Genomic DNA, 20,303 nt, shown 5'->3' on the forward strand with positions numbered 1-20,303 from the left:
ACCCTAAATTTTACATCTGAATTTGGCTTCGGTGAGCGTAAGGTGTTTCACTCCAAGTATGATTCAAGTGACCCACTAGGAAATTTTCATCAAACAAAGATTGTTTAAGGACACAGTTAGAATATAATCAAAAAAAGTATAACTGTTACCAATTACAAGATTTAAACATAATACAGTATAATCCTTAACAGCTAGCTATCTCTGTTGTTCCAAGTCAAACACCATCGCACAGACATACACCCTTCTCTAGACTTAGCACAATAAGCAAGTATACTCACATGATGCTGGATCTTTAGCTTTTTAACACCTACTGTGATTTGGTCCTTTACATTTGGATCAAATCTCTGAGTCTACCCAGTTCTGGAATATTCAGGAAGCCCCTAGAGAGAGAGAACATGAGAGAGACACTGCCTTTGTCCACCAACATCGAGCAGCAACTGAAAATGGACTTTCTTTGAAGCATAGCTATCCCGGGCCACATTATATAATTAGCTCTAATCAAGCTCCACTCTGCAATCCTAAGGGGCCATTAAAACCACTGGACACTGCATTAGTCCTGATTAAAATCAACAAGATGTCAATTATACTGCTCTGGCAGTAATAAAGTACACCAGCTACAGACAATACAGTGCTAACAAATTGCCAAGGACTGCAGAAACATTCTGCAAAGAAAATATCATTAAAATACATTTTCTTAAAGGCACAGTACTGACCCAAAAGCATAACAAGGAATAACAAGAGCTTGGGAAGATGCCCAAAAACATGTTTGAAGAATTAGTCTTTGGGGATGATTTTGTAGATATGAAGACCAGAAAAAAGCAGGAAGGTTTAAGGGTAGAACTTCAAGGCAGCATGGCTGAGACCGCAGATATGGATGGTGGAACATACTTAGGATTTGCACAAGAATCCAGAGTCAGCAGATTAAAGAGCAACGCTGGAGTTTGCTCATCTTCCCTGGGTTTCCTCTGGGTCATCCGGCTTCCACACTCTCCCCTCACAATCCAAGGATGTGCGGATTAGATTGATTGGTCATGATAAATTGACCCTAGTGTCAGGGGATTAGCAGGGTAAATATGTGGGGTTACGGGAATAGGGTATAGAACAAAACAAACAAAGAACAAAGAACATCCCAGCACGGGAAACAGGCCCTTCGGCCCAACAAGCCCGCGCCGCCGCATCATCCCACACCTACCCTGCCCTGTGTGAGATTGTGGGGTTATGGGAATAGGGCCTGGGTAGGATTGTGGTTGGTGCAGACTCAATGGGCCAAATGGCCTCCTTCTTCACTATAGGGATCCTATGATTCTATTCCATGATTCTATGAATATCTGGGACACGGCTGGAGGAGGTCACATGTGTAGAACATAAGAACGTAAGAAATAGGAGCAGGAGTAGGCCATCTAGCCCTTCGAGCCTGCCCCGCCATTCAATAAGATCATGGCTGATTTGTCGTGGCTCAGCTCCACATTCCCGCCCTCTCCCCATAACCCTTAATCCCCTCTCTTATCAAAAACCCATCAACCCGCGTCTTAAAAATATTTAGCGAGGTAGCCTCCACCACTTCAACGGGCAGAGAATTCCAGAGATTCACCACCCTTTGAGTGAAGAAGTTCCTCCTCAACTCCGTTCTAAACCGCCCCCCCTTTATCTTGAGGCTGTGCCCCCTAGTCCTACTGTCCTTTCTGAGCGGGAAGAGTCTCTCCACCTCTATCCTATCCATCCCATTCATCATCTTATACGTCTCAATGAGATCTCCCCTCATTCTCTAAACTCTAACGAGTACAAGCCTAGTTTATTCAGCCTCTCCTCATAGCTCAACCCCCTCAGCTCCGGCATCAGCCTAGTAAACCTCCTCTGCACTCCCTCCAAGGCCAAAATATCCTTGCGTAAGTACGGCGCCCAAAACTGCACACAGTACTCCAGCTGCGGCCTCACCAATGCCCTATACAGCAGCAGCAAGACCTCCCTACTTTTATATTCAATCCCCCTCGCTATGAAGGCCAGCATCCCATTCGCCTTCCTGACCACCTGCTGCACCTGCAAGCTGGGTTTTTGCAACTCATGCACAAGGACCCCAAGGTCCCTCTGCACCGTCGCCTGCTGCAGTTTTTCGCCACGTAAGTAATAATCCTTCCTACCATTATTCCTACCAAAGTGGACCACCTCGCACTTGCCAACATTAAATTCCATTTGCCATTTCCTGGCCCATTCGCCCAGCCTATCTAGATCCTTCTGTAGACTCTCCACACCCTCCGCACAATAATTGCATGTTTAAACAAGGAACAAGATTTTAAGTTCAGTATATTGGGGGATGCAATCAATGTGCATTGGCAAGAATAGTAATGATGGTCAAGTAGGATTTCATTTCTTTCATGTTCATAGGATGTGGACTACAGACCATCCATAATTGCCCTTGAGAGAGTGATGGTGAACTGTGTCCTTGAGCCGCTGCAGTCCACGTTGTGCAGATAAACCCTCGGTGCTGGGAGTTCCAGGCCTCCCAGGCCTAAGCAGGATGTGGGCAGCACAGTTCCAAAAAGTTTAGAGCCTGAGAACCTGACAAAGTGTGCAGTGGAGAAGTTGAGTACAAGGTTCATAAAACAGGGGAGATGTTTCAAAAGTATTGGTGATGAGGTAAGGGCCAAGGGCAAACCATGTGTTCGTGATGGATAGACTTAGTTCAATTCTCCTCTCTGACTAACAGGAAGAACATCAAGGTTGTGCATTTGTTGGAATCAGCCTGAAGAATGAAAGCTGTTGAACAATGGTTTTCAAATATATGAACAGAACAGGTCTCTATTGACTCAATCAGGTGAATTCAACTGAAAGAACCTGCCCCTTACTGTGTCAAAACTTAATGCATCCGAACAAAAAGCCTCGAGAGTCAAGAGCAAGCAATTCACTCAATAAAGATGCACTTAAATAAAATCACCTATAAAACTACTAATAATTAAGGTTGGCAAATTGTTGATTTTAAGACTCCAACATTTAAAGAAGACAAGGCGATATTGGACAAACTAAAAAGATAAACACCAAAAAACTCAACCAGGCCAGGGAATGGTCTCTGGTGATTGAGCTGGGAGAGAGATCCTGCAATAAGGAGATCTAGATCAATCAATGTAGGATGGTGTTTGACTTGGAACAATCGAGATGGGGGCAGGAGATAGGTTGGCAATTAGAAGGCCTGGGTGTAGGACATCAATCAGAAAGGTTGTTGCGGGTGGTGAGCACAGTGGAGGCTGGGGACAGGGGAAGCCAAATGCTTTCTTGAAGAGTTGGGAGTACCTCTGAAGCTCCCGCCTCCCTTTCACTGCTGAGCTTTCACTGGCTGCTGAGTTTAAATCAGACTATCAATTTCTCTGTGGGAACACTAAATTATGCCAATGAAGTGTCCCGCCCTTCCAGGGCAAGGCACTTAGACTGATATCTGCTGCCATAAAAAAGTAATGGGACATGTGCAGACATCAGTAGTCTATGATTAGGCATAGGTGGCACAGTGCTGCCTTACACTGCCAGGGACTCAGGTTCGATTCTTGGCTTGGATCACTGTCTGTGCAGAGTCTGCATGTTCTCCCCGTGTTTGCATGGGTTTCCTCCAGATACTGTGTTTTTCTCCCACAGTCCAAAGATGTGTAGGTTAGGTGGATTGGCCATGTAAATTCTCCCTCAGTGTACCCAAACAGGTGCCGAAGTGTGGCAACTAGGCGATTTTCACAGTAACTTCATTGCAGTATTAATGTAAGTCCACTTGTGACATTAATACTTAAGTTTAAACTTACTAGTAAATGTATAACATCCAATACATAGCTCCCTAATGAAATATTTTAATATGTAGCCAGAACTCTTTTTTCAAACTTGTACCAATTAAAAATATTTCACATGAACATAGAACATATGAACTAGGAGCAGGAGTAGGCCATTTGGCCCCTTAAGCCTGCTCCACCATTCAGTAAGATCATGGCTGATCTGACTGTAACCTCAACCCCACATTTCTGTCTACTAATAATCTTTCACCCCCTTGTAAATCAAGAATCTATCTAGCTAGACCATAAAAATATTCAAAAACCTTGCTTTCACTGTCTTTGGAGGAAGACAGTTCCAGAGCTCATGACCTTCTGAGGGTAAGATTTTCTTCTCATCTCTGCCTTAAATGACTGACCCCTTATTTTTAAACAGTGACCCCTAGTTCTGGTTTTGATTTAATTCTGCCCATTACGAGGATAAGTCTAATTTTCAGAAAAGGATGATGAAATACTTGCAAAGGTGGTTTATGTTTAAGCCCATTGTTGATACTTGAAATATTTGCTGTATGTTAATTTTGTGGTTATACCGCTGAACCAGTAATGATCTTCCTCTACACCCTATCCGTGATTGCGCCACTCTATTCTGCACCCTTTCTTTTCCTTCTCTCCTATGTATTCTATGAAAGGTATGTTTTGTTAGTATAGCTAGCAAGAAACAATATTTTTCACTGTATCCCAATACATGGGACAATAATAAATCAAATCAAAATCAAATCCAGACACCCGATCTAATGATTTGGAGACACAATTTTAATTCTCACCATAGCAACAAGGCAATTTAAGTTCAATGTATTAAATACATCTGGAATAAAAATTAATATCAGTAATAGTGAAACTGCTGAATTGCAATAACAACCCATCTGGTTCACTAATTTTTATTCTAACAAAACAAGGGAATATTCCATCTTCACCAGGTGATTCCTGCCTCACATCAATGTGGCTGACTTAATTATCCTCTGAAATGGCCTGGCAAGACTCTCAGTTGTATCAAGCCGCCACAAAAAGATCTATTAAATAGAATGCAATGACCACACACCATTGATCCAGACACCAGAAATGACAAAAACATACTTGCCCCAGTCAACCCTATAAAGTCCTACTTTGCGAACATTTGGAGGTTTGTGCCGAAATACTCCAACAAACTAGTCAAGCAACAGCCTGACATAGTCATATTTACAAAAATCATATCTTTCAGCCAATGTCCTATGCTCCTTCATCACCATTCCTAGGTATATCCTGTTCCGCTAGCAAGACAAACTAACCAAGGGCAGTGACAGAAAGGTGCAGTCAGAAGGGAGTGACCCTGGGGGGTCCACAGCAATGCCCCCAAACACCACAAAGTCTCATGATATCAGATCAAACATGGGCAAAAAAGCTTCAGATTGATTGCCACTTACTTCTGTCCCTCCCTCAATTGATAAATCAGTACTCCTCCTTATTGAACACGGCTTAGAAGAAGCACTGAGGGTAGCAAAGATAGAGAACGTAGTCTGGTTGAGGAATTTTAATGTCCATCACCAAGATTAACTCAGTAGCATCACTACTGACCAAACAGCCTGAGTCCTGAGGGACATAGCTTCTAGACTGGGTCTGTGCTAGGTGCCGAGAAAGGGAAGAACATACTTGACCTCATCCTCACCAATCTACACGACTAAGTTGTATCTATCCATGACAATATTGGTAGATGTGACCACCATATTGTCCACAAGAGAAGCAGCAACCAGAGAACACAGTGAGGACAAATCACAAAGGTACGTCACAGCACAAGGAGTCATGTGGGTGATTATACTAGTATACTTCTAATTTGGTTTAAACCAATCAACCAGAAAGTAAGATTAGATCAATTAATTCAAATAAAAACAAAAGCTAATTTGATCATTTATAATATGTTTACAGTCATTGTTCTATTGAACACATTTATGGGGATAAAGTTTAAAAATAATAACAAAGAATGGTAACACCAAAGGGTTCTGAATTTAGAGTAGGTCAAAATCTGAGGTATATTGATAATAAGAGTTAAGAAAAAAAATTTAACATAACCTTCCTGGTGTCCCATCCAGAAGGTACAAATATGTCAAATATGAAAACAAACTAGTGCAGATGCTTGAATCTGAAACAAAACAGTAAATGCTGGAAAATCTCAGCAGGTCTGACAGTATCTCTGGGGAGAAAATAGAGCCAACGTTTCGAGTCTGGATGAAGCTCTGATGAAGGGTTAGTATATATACATGTATACATGTCAGTCTGGCTACTTTATAAAACTATTTTTAAAAACTGGACAAATGGCTGGATTGATTAAATGGCTACTGCTGGTCACAAGATGGCAATTCTGGAAGTTACTGAACAGTTTAAAAATGACAAAAGTCAACATAAAAACCCCCTGGGATGTAACACTCCATGCATTGTACAAACATTCCAGTCAATACAAAGGATGGTAGATGAGTGGACTGAGGCAGAATCATTTGTGACGCTTCATCACCAAATTGGTTCTAAAGCTACCTGCTCAAACACAATGGGGGGATTTTCCACTCCTGTTTTCAAGAGGGACAGGATGGGCTGTGGGAATCGGTAATTCCATAGAAGTCCCAAAACATGGTTTATGTTGGCAGGATTTCCCGTTCCAATGGTAACCCCTGCCCACCCCAGTGGTGTAACAGGAACCCTGACATGGAATGTGAAATTCCCCATTTGAATGCTTTTAAATAAATCAATAGCTTTTAATGTCTGACAGTGCTGATTCCTCCCCCCAACCCCCCAATTCACATTGGTGAATCATGGCAGGCCCTCTACAATGCGCACCTGGCGAGCAGAGCGTGTCTGGGGTGTGCGCATTAGTACTGCTTCATGCCCAGGTAGGACTCTGGCACTGCCCAGGCATTGCCACCTGGCACTGTCTCAACGTTGTCTCTAGCACAAATCTGCTGTTTAAATGTTAAACTGTATTGAGAAGGTTGTTTCCTCTGATCAGGAATTTGGGGCCAAGAGGTCACAATCTTAACGTTAGTGTTAGGCCATTCGGGTGTGAAATCAGGAAGGATCTTTTCATAAGAAGGGACATGGAAATGTGAACTATCTTTCTTAAGCAGCTGTGGATTCAGAGCTCATTGAAATGTTTAAGATTTCAATTTTTATCAGGCAAAATTATCAAAACATATGGATCAAAGTTAGCTAGAGTTCAAATACAGAACATTGATGATCTAAGCAACCGAACTCAAGGATTTGAATAGCCTACTGTTGTTCCTTTGTTCAAAAAAAGGTTAATTATTTATATGGGTGCCTGAACTTTGAGTGTCAATAGGTCAGTAAGTAAAGTAATTTAACCCAAGCTTGTCAAGTCTCAGCATAACACGGAGCATTAAACTGAGGCATCAAGCTGTATGGGCTTTCTCCAAGATCAATATATCCTTTTAAAAACTAAATCAGATACATATTTAAATTATGGTCTGATTTAGATTTGATAAAGGTATTCAAAATCATGAAGGGTCGGACAAAATAGTAAGGGAGAAACTGTTCCTATTGGTGGAAGGATTGAGAACCAGAGATAACAAGCAAAATGAAGGCTTTTAAGTTTATTTATTAGTGTCACAAAGAGTTACATTTTTTTAAAGTTTATTTATTAGTCACAAATAAGACTTAGATGAATACTGCAATGAAGTTACTGTGGAAATCCCCTAGTTGCCACAGTCCGGAGCCTGTTTGGGCAATTGAAGGAGAACTTAGCACGGCCAATGCACCTAACCAGTACGTCTTTCGGAAGAAACCGGATACTCGGAGGAAACCCATGCAGATGCGGGGTGAATGTGCAGACTCCACACAGACAGTGACCCAAGCTGGGAACTGAACCTGGATCCCTGGCACTATGAGGCAGTAGTGCTAACCATTGTGCCACTGTGCTGCCCACAAAAGAGGCAATGGTGACATGGCGGAAAACTTTTTCACACAGGGGCCTGCGTATGGTCAGCTTCAGTTGGTGGAGGCAGGTTTACTCGAGGCATTCAAAAGGGAATTAGGCTATTATCTGAAAAAGAAAAGTGTGCAGGGTGATGGAGAAAAGGCAGGGGAATGGCACTAGGTGAATAGCTCTTTCAGAGGGCCAGCATGTACATATTAATCCATGATTCTAATTGGTCAGTAGCAGTGATCGAGCCAGGCCCAACATTCCTTATCAAACATGCACAAAAGTAACTTTAGTTCAAGAGGAAGGATACTCAACTGTTTTAACACATTCACAGCCCAGGTTTCTCCAGAAGGCAAAAACAGAAAATACTGGAAAATCTCAGCAGCTCTGACAGCACCTGTGGAGAGAGAATAAGAGCCAGTGTTTTGAATCAGGATGACACATTGCCATTTCTGGTAGGGTGCAATGTTAAATCTGAGTCAAGATATTGTGAACATAGCCCAGTCCATCATGCAAACCAGTCTCCTATCTATTGACTCTGTCTACACTTCCTGCTGCCTCAAAAATACAGCCAGCATAATCAAGAACCTTATGCACACGAGGCATATTCTCTTCCACCTTCTTCCATTATGACAAAGAAACAGAAGTCTGAGATCAAGTGCCAACTGACTCAAGAACAGCTTCTTCCCTGCTGCCATCAGACTTTTGAATGAACCTACCTTATATTAAGCTGATCTTTCTCTACACCCTATCTATGATTCTTCCCTTCTGCCCAATGTACACCATGAATGGTATGCTTTGTCTGTATTGCGTGCAAGAAACAATACTTTCCTCTGTATACCAATACATGTGACAATAATGAATAAAATCAAAGATACATGAAGAAATTTCTTCTCTACAAATTTTGTTCCTAAAAGTTATAAACAGTGGTTAAATACTTTTTAGACGCAACATAATTAGAACCATTGAGTTTTTTAGTTTCCATTATTCTTACGAAACTCATTTCCAAACTCTTGGCTCCTCCCTCTGCGACTTCCTGAACTTCCTAACCTACAGACCACAATCAGTAAGGACAGGCAACAACACTCCTCCACGATCATCCTCAACACTGGTGTTCCACAAGTCTGTGTTCTCAGCCACTTACTATACTCATTATACACCTATGACTGTGTAGGCAAATTCCCCTCCAACTCGATTTTCAAGTTTGCTGACGACACCATCGTAGTGAGTCAGATCTCAAACAATGTCAAGACAGAGCACAGGAATGAGATAGACAATCTGGTGAACTGGTGCAGCAACAATAATCTCTCCCTCAATGTCAGCAAAACAAACGAGATTGTTATCGACTTCAGGAAGCGTAGAGGAGAACATGCCCCTATCTATATCAATGGGAATGAAGTAGAAATGGTTGAGAGCTTCAAGTTTTTAGGAATCCAGATCACCAACAACCTGTCCTGGTTCCCCCCATGCTGACACTATAGTTAAGAGAGCCCACCAATGCCTCTACTTTCTCAGAAGACTAAGGAAATTTGGCATGTCAGCTATTACTCTCACCAACTTTTACTGATGCACCATAGAAAACATTCTTTCTGGTTGTATCACAGTTTGATATGGCTCCTGCTCTGCCCAAAACCTCAAGGAACTACATAAGGTCATGAATGTAACCCAATCCATCTCACATATCAGCCTCCCATCTATTGACTCTGTTTACACACCCTGGCAAAGCAGCCAGCATAATTAAGAACCCCACAAACCTTGGATATTCTCTCTACCACCTTCTTCCATTCGGGAAAAGATACAAAAGTCTGAGGTCACGTTCCAACCGACTCAAGAACAGCTTCTTCCCTGCTGCCATCAGACTTTTGAATGGACCTACTTTGCACTAAGTTAATCTTTCTCTACAGCCTGGCTACGACTGTAACACTACATACTGCACTCTCTCATTTCCTTCTCTATGAAGAGTATGTTTTGTCTGTGTAGCTTGCAAAACAAAAACTTTTCACTGTACACTAATACACGTGACAATAACAAATCAAATCAATAAAGGAGTTGGGCAGGAGGGGCAGAGCTATGTGAATGGAGTAAGACGATGGATCTTTGATGGACATAGGACTGGACCAATGGCCAAGCTCTCATTCTGCAATCGGGAAAAGACCGGTGAGGAAAGTAGCCAAGGGACTGCAGCCAATCAGATTCAGCCCTGCTGGAGGGAGGCGGGGCTCCGTGGAGGCTGGCTCACCACGTGACAGTCAGCATTGGCCAATGGGAGTGGAGGGTGAGGGCGGCCGCTGACAGCTGTGTTGATTGGGGAGCGGAGGGGTCGCCGGATGGCGAGTGACCGGCGAGAGTGAGTCGCCGCCGCTTAGAGCGGGCGCAGAGCCAGGGTTCGGATGCGGAGTGCCGACAATGAGCTGCAGTGATGCCGGCGGGGAGGGAGCCAGCATCGTCCCTCTGTGCGCCTCCTTCAATCAGGACTGCACGTAAGGAAACGGGCCGCCTCCCGCTGATCGGCTTTTGTTTGTGAGAATTGTTTACAAACAGCTTGGAGAGCTTTCTCCTCAGCAATGTCCTGCTGGGATTACGCTGCACCGAGTTTATCCAGGGAAAAGATCCATACAGATGTTGGTGGGGAAACAGTGGCCCTGGGTGTTTATGTCTGCAGGGTTAACTTTCTTGTTTTCACCGTTAAGTGTCAGATTTTACACTCTATAAACATCCAGGTGATGAAATATTGTTGGAGGAGCCCAATATCAATGCAACAACTTCCAATGCCTCGCTAACTGACCTTCTGAAAGGCGTTCCATCCAGTCAAATAACAATTGTTACTTTTGCACTTTTTTTCTTTTGGCATGAACCCCACATTGTGCCAAACCTGAAAGTTTAATCAAGGAATGTGTTTCCAACTGCTAAAGGTGCTAATAAAATACACCACCTTTCTTTTTGTTAATGTGGAGATGCTGGCGTTGGACTGGGGTAGGCACAGTAAGAAGCCTCACAACACCTGGTTAAAGTCCAACAGGTTTATTTGGTAGCACAAGCTTTCGGAGCTCTGCTCCTTCGTCAGCTTGTGCTACCAAATAAACCTGTTGGACTTTAACCTGGTGTTGTGAGACTTCTTACTGTTCATTTCTTTAAAATAAACATTTCAGTTGTCACACTTGGTTTGTTGAAGGAATCTCAGCTGGTATTGTCTCCTCAGACAACATTCATATTGCCATGCTAATTGAACTCTGAGAAGCCACATTGGTGACATGAAATCCATCAAATCTGACAGTTGTTTGCAGGATGTTGCTGTCCTGTGTCCCCCTTACCTTTCAGTGCAATAACTTCTTACCCTCTTTCAGGTTTTTTACAGGTTTGGATTGTCATTGAGGAAAGTTCCATGTTCATTTGGGGCCCTTGGTTACTTGCAGAATGGCAACTTTTTTTTATCTTTTAGCCAAATGAACGTTGGTGAGCTGTTCAACCATGAGTTTTACGGGCTGGGCCTTGTCCTGGCCTGACAACCACTTGTACTGTCCAGCAGGAACCACAAAATAATGATCAGGAATGGTATCGAGGCTGATGTATTCTCCGCCATTCCAGGTGCAGAGACGCAGTTGTAGCATCTTAGTGGCACAGTGGTTAGCAGTGCTGCCTCACTGCTCCAGGGACCCGGGTTCGATTCCCAGCTTGCATCACTATCTGTGTGGAGTTGCACATTCTCTGCGTGGGTTTCCTCCCGTAGTTCAAAAGATGCGCTGGATAGGTGGATTGGCTGTACTAAATTCTTCCTCACTGTATCTGGACAGATGCTGAAACGTGGTGACTAGGGGATTTGCACAGTAACTTCATTGCAGTGTTAATGTAAGCCTACTTGTGACATTAATAAATTAAACTTTAAACTTTACAGTTTGCTGATAACAGTTAAATGCAACTTGTTGGATTGAACCTGGGACCTTCTGACGTTTTCTCAGAACATAAGTCGGTCAAACGGCTGCACAAGTCTTTTGCAGCATTCTATGAAATCATGACTGGTTATGTCCAAGAATTTATCAATCTCATTCTTGAATATGCTCAATGGCTGAGCAACCACAGCCCTCCAGGCTAGAGAATTTCACAGCTTCATAATCCTCTGAGTGAAGAACTTCCTCGCCATCTGAGTCCTAAATGGCCACCCCATAATGGTTCCTAATTCCAGATCTTCAGCCAAGGGAAGTATCAGCCTCTAGCATCTCTCCAATTGAGCATCTCAAAGAATTTTACGTATTTCAGTAAGTGGATCTCTCATTCTTCTGAACTTCAGAGAACAAAGGCCTCTTCTACTCAATCTGTCCTCATGGTACAGCCCTCTCTTCCTGGGAGTTGACCTTTGTCCAGACTTGACAATTCCAACATATTCCTGACTGGTGCCTCACATTGTAATCTCTAACCTGAGGTCATCCAAAACTTTGCTGTCCAAGTCCTAAGTCAGATCTAGTCCCATTTAACTACTACCCTTGTGTTTGGCCTACAGTGCCTTCCGATTAAGGAAAGTCTCTTTGAACCTTTCTCCGTGGCCTCTTCTGCTCCCTTTCTCTGTAATTTTGTCCGGCCCTATATTCGCCCAAGACAGTTGATTCTCCTCTAATTCTGCCTTTACTTGCTCTATCATTGATAATCCTGCCTTCAACTGCCTGGGCCCTACAGTCTGAAATTGCTTCCCTAAACCTCTTTACACCACTTTCTTCCTTTTGAGACCGTCTTAAAAACAACCTTCGTGCTCAAGGTTTTAGTAATTTGCTTCGATATTTCCTTGAGTGGCTTTAGTTCATATCTCGTTTTATAATAAAACGCAGTGGGAAATTTTAATAGGTTAAATGCGTTATATAAACGCAACTTCTTGCAATAACTTGAAGATTAGTCTATCCTTCCACAGGAAAGGAGACTGAAGAGTATTTCAGGTGTGATCTCTAGCCATATATTGGATTTCCTTAAATCCTAGTTTCACACTGGTCCAGAATAAATCTACCACGTAATCATACAGAGTTCAACAACGACAAGTTGAAGAAGCATTGGGAGTTGAACATCAATTTCTGCAGGGTTTTACAAGTTGAATAAAAACGGTTTCTGTCAATTGTTCATCTGATCTGCCTTGCACCCATGTGCAATCTGCAAATATGATGAGCATAGTCATCAACACAGGACAGATGTATTGCAGTGGCTGGTGCACCATAACTTTCATCTGAAACAGCAACACTGACATTGGGTGATGGCTGATAAACCAGCGTTGAAAATTCGTTTGGTGCTGCAAAACTTGCCAAATTTCATGGCATCGTTTGGAATGGTACTTTGAGTTGTGGATAAGTGCTTAATGGTAATCAGGAATGTGTTTGGAAGTGTTAAGTATTTTACCTATCTTTGTCACCTAACCAGCGCTTAAAGTAGGTTTAAAGACAGTCCTGTGCACTTCATAGGCTTTAGCCTAGCTATTTACTCGTAGTACCAATTTGTATTGAGATTTTTTTTCAACTGCCTGCTGCTATTGGATCTTCAAAATGTTTTTTTAAAAAAAACTTCTTCACACCTGTACTTCACTTGTTTTTCTTGCTGATTATTTGACTAATTGAGTGAAGTTAAGATCTTAAGAACTAGGAGCAGGAGTAGGCCATCTGGTCCCTTGAGCCTGCTCTGCTATTCATCGCTAATTTTTTTGTGGACTCAGCTCCATTTACCCACCTGCTGTCCATAACCCTTAATTCCTTTACTGTTCAAAAATGTATTTGTTATTAATCTCAGCTTTACACTCCTCAGAGCCGCACTGATTGTCCCTTTGCTATCCCACCTCTTGTTGCGGGCTTTGATGTCAGCCTTTTAATTGTTCAGAACTTTATCCTTTAAATAACTAGACCAAGTCACAGAGTTCTCTTAAATAGCTGTTTTGATTACAGATGATGTCAAGGACACTGCAAAGCTACAGTTCACATGCTGTAGCTAGCCTGCGTGCCATATTCCGTGATATGTAAGCAATTCAAGTTTTAAGATTTGATTACGAGTAATTAGCATGTACCAATCATAATCGCTGTACACTTGCTTCATTATAATATCCAATCAGCGTGATTTTTTTTTAGTCCAGCTCGTTCCTGTGTCTGTAGGTCAGTCCTTTTCTAGTACAGATGTCTGATTTAATAAGCTTTGCTCAGACAAATGGCCATGGTGCTTATCTGTGAAAGCTCTTAGAAGACCTTTTTGTTTCATTGTCACTTGTGTGATTATTAATCCTTTCAGCTGTCATGAAAGTTTTCATGCTTTTCTGCTTCCTTGTTGCTTGCCTTCACGACTGATTCCTGTTTCTCCCAATTTGAGTGGTGCAAGAAGGCTCTTGAGGCATTGCCCTTGTGTACATTTTAGAAACATGAACAGGAAGCTACATTAGTAACATCCAAGACACTCTTCAATGAGGATAGTATGTCTGCATGTTTGGGAGGAGTGCGATATGTGGTGGTGGTGGGAGAGAGGAGGGGAGAATGGTAAACACAGCTAAAAAAGCCCAAGATAACTGCCATATGTACCATATTGGATTGGATGTGAAGGAAGTAAAAAGTGGTTCTATTTAAAGCATTTTGCTGCAATCAGGTGAAGAGAGGAGAGACTTTTTTTCCCATCTTTACAAGCACAACAGGTTTTTTAATTTCAGAGTTTAACTGTTTACATACAGTGATGGTAAAATCCAGAGAATCTTTAGTACAGAAGTGGGCCTTTCGGCTCATTGAGTCCGCACTGACTCTCCAAAGGAGCACTCTACCTAGACCCACACCCCTGCTCTATTTCCGTAACCCCGTGCATTGATCGTGGCCAATCCCCCTATCCTGCACATCTTTAGATCCTAAAGGGCAATTTAGCATGGCCAATCCACCTAACCTGCACACCTTTGGACTGTGGGAGAAAACTGGAGCACCTGGAGGAAACCCATACAGACATGGAGTGAATGCATAAACTCTACAAAAATAGTCAGCCAGAATTGAACTGGGTTCCTGGCCCTGTGAGGCAGCAGTGCTAACCACTGTACCACCCAAAAGGCACAAACAGGTTTCCTTGCATATTTTTGAAAAGAGGATAGTTTTTATTGTACTTAAGCAGGTCTAAGAAAAATAATAAAAATACTCCGACTTTTGTGCACATACGTGCACACATGTTCAAGTTCACATAACAAAATTAGATTACAAAGTGGGAGGAAAGATTGAGAGCGTTTTCAAGTCCAGTAAAGATTAACTTGTTATGGTTCTAACAGGTTGATGACTTGGGTGGATCCAGGCAAGCTTGGTGGTCATTCTGGTTTTGATGTTGAGACGGTTTAAAGATGTAGAACATAGAACATTAACAGCGCAGTACAGGCCCTTCGGCTCTCAATAGTTTCACTGGTCAGCGTAACAATCTAATGACCCTCTACCCTAAACTATTCCAATATTATCCATATGTCTATCCAGTGAGCATTTGAATGACCTTAAAGTTGGCGAGTCCACAACAGCTACAGGCAGGGCATTCCACGCCCTTACTGCCCTCTGAGTAAAGAGGGTAATTGTAGATGGACAATTTATCTATTCCTGTGGAATCAGCAGCTGCTTCTTTAAAAATATCTCCGCCTGCATCTTATGCATTGTCAAAATTAGTAGGCAGGGTTCAAGCTTTTATAAATAGGTGGAGAGGGAGAGACCCACACAAAGATCTTCTCTCCTGCTCATTTCTACTTTGGCTTCTTTCTCCTCTGGTGCTTGGAGTATGAAAAGTTGGTTATCTGAAGTCAGTTTTGATAGGTGACATCGGCATTCGCGAACACACTCCTAACAAAAGTGCGATCGGAGGGGCTGATTGCAACATTGCATCCTGAATTAAAAATTGCATCACCAAACCGTTTGGTCCAATTATAAATACCCAACCCATGATCAGGTACCCAATTTAGATAATTTGCAAATATACATTTTAACAAGAACCACTTAATGACTACATTCTGATCGCATGTTATTACCTATAAACAATGTGGCCATTGGAGTTACAGTACTAAGGAGATATTCCTTCTCTGGGTTTCAGAAGGGTCTTGAACCTGAGCTTACTTTTGTAACTCAGTAGCTTAAAAACTGTTATGGTTTTTGACGAGAGGCTCCCAAAATTTGAAGTCAGGTCATGTTTTTAAAGCTAATAGGGATTTCGAATCTTGCAGTGTAACTAATTAGCTGTTGGATTCCTTTTATCCACTTTGTGGACAAGGAGATCCCAAAGCAGAGAGTTGTTGCTAGAGTTTATGGGCTTCAGATGTTTGCTGTTATTACTAAAACCACAAGGAATTAGTTTAGTTCAATGCTTTTTCTCTGTGTATCCTGACAGGCCTGCCTGGAAAATAGTAGTTTCCTTTGAGCCTGCACCAGATGAGTTGATGTCATGTGATTATAGTCATTCTGCTGTAAAGGTATAATAAGAGTTTATTGTTAATCAAAATATTTGGATGGCTTAGCAACCGCACTGAATTGTTCAACTGTGTAATAGTAATGTAGACTCCATAATGATAGATGATATATGCAAGTAGTTGTGACTAAGACTATATTTTTATTGCAGATTATGCATCTGTTTCACATTCAGCAATGCTAGCATGAGCCATGGTACATAAACGGATCATCCATAATGCTGATTTTTCATTTGATTTATTATTGTCACATGTATACAATGAAAAATACTGTTTCGTGTGCGCTATATAGACAAAGCATATTGTTCAATGAGAAGGAAATGAGACAGTGCAGACTGTAATCTTACAGTCATAGCTGGGGTGTAAAGAAAGATCAGCTTAATGCAAGGTAAACCCATTCAAAAGTTTGACAGCAGCAGGGAACAAGCTGTTCTTGGTTAGTAAGTGACCTCAGATTTTTGTATCTTTTTCACAATAGAAGAATGTCTGTGGTATTCGGATCCAAATGTCCTTAGGCTTTTGAGAAATTAGAGGAGTTGGTGGACTTTCTTAACTATAATGTTGGCATGGGGATATCAGGACAGGTTGTTGATGATCTGGACTCCTAAAAACTTGAAGCTCTTAAAACTTTCTACTTTGTCCCCGTTAATGTCGACCAGGGCATGTTCTCCTTTATGCTTCCTGAAGTCAGTGACAATCCGCTTCATTTTGTTGATAGTGAGGGAGAGGTTATTGTTGTCACACCAGTTCACCAGATTCTCCATCTCATTCCTGTGCTCTCATCAATCATTGCTGCTTGTAGATGATTGTAATATTTGGTTGCTAAATTGACCTGTCCCTTAACAGCCACTGCTCAAATATCTCCTTAGCAGAATTCAAATAATTGCACTGCTTGTGAATTCATAGGTTGACTTTAAAGTTCAGAAAATTATAAGCCAGTTTTAGATGGAAGACTGGAATGTTGTTTTGTAATGAAGTGCTATTGCAAAATATTCCAAATGTGAAATACTTTTTCGTACTTTACCTGTTGATAATATAAAAGGACAAAAATGACACACACTCGGTTTGACTCTACTGCAAATGTGTGGTTTAGTTTAAAAAACCCTCCTAATGCCCATCTACAAAGAGCTCTAAACTAGTGTAAATAACACTACACAACATCTATTCTGTCTATGGACTACCATTAGCAACTCTCAGCCTTTCCCCTTGTTTTTGTGGCTTTGATTCATCTTTCATTCCCTCGCCCTGCAGTAAAAATATCTCCCACTTTCTATTAGCTTTGACAAAGAGTCATCTGGACTTGAAACATCAGCTCTTTTCTCTCATTGCAGATGCTGCCAGACCTGCTGAAATTTTTCAGCATTTTCTCTTTTGGTTTTAAGAACATAAGAACATAAGAACATAAGAAATAGGAGCAGGAGTAGGCCATCTGGCCCTTCGAGCCTGCCCCGCCATTCAATAAGATCATGGCTGATCTGTCGTGGCTCAGTTCCACTTTCCCGCCCTCTCCCCATAACCCTTAATCCCTTCTCTTATCAAAAACCCATCAACCCGCTTCTTAAAAATATTTAGCGAGGCAGCCTCCACCACTTCAACGGGCAGAGAATTCCAGAGATTCACCACCCTTTGAGTGAAGAAGTTCCTCCTCAACTCCGTTCTGAACCGCCCCCCCTTTATCTTGAGGCTGTGCCCCCTAGTCCTACTGTCTTTTTTGAGCGGGAAGAGTCTTTCCACCTCTATCCTATCCATCCCATTCATCATCTTATACGTCTCAATGAGATCTCCCCTCATTCTTCTAAACTCTAACGAGTACAAGCCTAGTTTATTCAGCCTCTCCTCATAGCTCAACCCCCTCAACTCCGGTATCAGCCTAGTAAACCTCCTCTGCACTCCCTCCAAGGCCAAAATATCCTTGCGCAGGTGCGGCGCCCAAAACTGCACACAGTACTCCAGCTGCGGCCTCACCAATGCCCTATACAGCTGCAGCAAGACCTCCCTACTTTTATATTCAATCCCCCTCGCTATGAAGGCCAGCATCCCATTCGCCTTCCTGACCACCTGCTGCACCTGCAGGCTGGGTTTTTGCGACTCATGCACAAGGACCCCGAGGTCCCTCTGCACCGTCGCCTGCTGCAGTTTTTCACCACGTAAGTAATAGTCCTTCCTACCATTCTTCCTACCAAAGTGGACCACCTCACACTTGCCAACATTAAATTCCATTTGCCATTTCCTGGCCCATTCGCCCAGCCTATCTAGATCCTTCTGCAGACTCTCCACACCCTCCGCACAATTTGCCTTTCCCCCAATCTTGGTGTCATCAGCAAATTTCGACACCCTACACTCGGTTCCCTCCTCCAGATCATCTATATAAATGGTAAATAGCTGAGGCCCCAGCACCGACCCCTGGGGCACCCCACTAGTCACCAACCGCCAATCCGAATAGCACCCATTGACCCCCACTCTCTGCCTCCTATTTGACAACCAATCCTCTATCCACGCTAACACCCTACCCCCAACTCCATGTCCTCTGACCTTCTGCAGTAACCTCTTGTGAGGTACCTTATCAAACGCCTTCTGAAAATCCAGAAAGACCACATCCACCGGCTCTCCTCTATCCACCGCCCTAGACACATCCTCATAGAACTCCAGTAAATTTGTCAGACACGACTTCCCTTTAATGAAACCGTGTTGCGTCTGCCCTATCAAGCAATTCCCTTCAAGATGCCTCGCAATTTCCTCCTTAATGACGGATTCTAACATTTTACCTACCACAGACGTTAAACTAACCGGCCTGTAATTCCCCGCCTTTTGCCTGGCACCCTTCTTAAACAACGGCGTAACATTAGCCGTTTTCCAATCCTCCGGCACTTCCCCGGAATCCAGCGACGTCTGGAAAATAACCACCAAGGCATCCACTATCACCTCCGCCATTTCTTTCAGAACCCTCGGATGCATTCCATCCGGTCCTGGGGACTTGTCCACAATCAGCCCCTCCAGTCTGTTGCGCACCACCTCTCTAGTAACAGTAATGTCATTAAGACCCTCCAGTCCTACCACCTTTCCATCGCTAACACCCGGCAAATTATTCACGTCCTCCTCCGTGAAGACAGAAACAAAAAAGTTATTCAAGACCTTAGCCATATCCCCATCCCCTACCACTAGGTCCCCTTTCTCATCCGCTAAGGGACCAACGTTCACCCTAGCCAGCCTCTTCCTTTTTATATATTTATAAAAACTCTTGCTATCCTTTTTTATATTAAGCGCTAGCCCAGCTTCATAGCTTCTTCTACCCTCCTTTATCAACTTTTTTGTCAATCTTTGTTGACATTTAAACCTCTCCCAATCCTCTTCTCGCCCACTGCTCTTAGCTACTCTAAATTCCTCCGCTTTTAATTTAACACTTTCCTTCACCTCCTTCGTTATCCACGGCTTATTACCTCTCTTCCTACTGTCCTTTTTAACCATCGGAATAAATTTCTGCTGAGCACCAAGAAAGATCTCCTTAAAGATCCTCCACTGCTCCTCAGCAGACCTACCTTCCAACGCGCTCCCCCAGTCCACATTCGCCAATTCTTCTCTCATCCTACCATACTCCCCTCTATTCAAACAAAGGACACGTGTCCGGGAACCCACTTTCTCCTCCTCCATCTGCAACAGAAACTCCACCATACAATGATCACTCTCTCCAAGAGGATCCTTCACCTCAAGGTCCCTAATTCTACCCGCCTCATTACATAGCACCAGATCCAAGATAGCTCGCTCCCTCGTCGGCTCCAACACACACTGTTCCAGGAAACTATCCCGGCAGCATTCCAAGAACTCCTCCTCGAGCCCACCTCGTCCAACATGGGTCGACCAATCAATATGCAGATTGAAATCCCCCATAACTACTGCCGTCCCATTCCTGCACGCTGCACTTATTTGCGCGTTAACAGCCCGCCCCACCTCCAGATCATTATTCGGGGGCCTATAGACGACACCCACCAGCGTCTTCCTCCCTTTGCTGTTCCTAATCTCCACCCACAACGATTCCACTTTCTGCTCTTTGGCTCCGATATCATCCCTTGCTACCACCTTGATGCTGTCCTTAATCAGCAGAGCTACGCCACCCCCTCTTTCCTCCTGCCTATCCTTCCTAAACACTTGATAGCCCTGTACATTCATCTCCCAGTCCCTGTCACCTTGC

The 20,303-nt window shown here is 43.0% G+C and overlaps 2 protein-coding genes across 6 annotated transcripts in view; one reads left to right on the plus strand and one right to left on the minus strand.

The window, feature by feature from the left end:
* The window catches only part of gna13a (guanine nucleotide binding protein (G protein), alpha 13a), a 464,418-nt gene that overhangs the window by 39,774 nt on the left and 404,341 nt on the right, over positions 1-20,303 (minus strand). The gene's annotated exons all lie outside the window — the stretch shown is intronic.
* The window catches only part of wipi1 (WD repeat domain, phosphoinositide interacting 1), an 80,677-nt gene continuing 70,361 nt past the window's right edge, over positions 9,988-20,303 (plus strand). For all 5 annotated transcript variants that reach the window (XR_013889183.1, XM_080209555.1, XM_080209553.1 and 2 more), the window contains exon 1: positions 9,988-10,181. Coding sequence is in view for 4 of the 5 variants with exons in the window: in XM_080209555.1 (XP_080065681.1) it covers positions 10,108-10,181 (74 nt within the window). In the remaining variant the exon portion in view is untranslated. The remainder of the gene's footprint in view (positions 10,182-20,303) is intronic.

The sequence above is a fragment of the Carcharhinus amblyrhynchos genome, chromosome 21 (genome assembly GCF_965287045.1).
Source record: "Carcharhinus amblyrhynchos chromosome 21, sCarAmb.v2.hapA, whole genome shotgun sequence".
In the NCBI taxonomy this organism is placed as follows: Eukaryota; Metazoa; Chordata; class Chondrichthyes; order Carcharhiniformes; family Carcharhinidae; genus Carcharhinus; species Carcharhinus amblyrhynchos.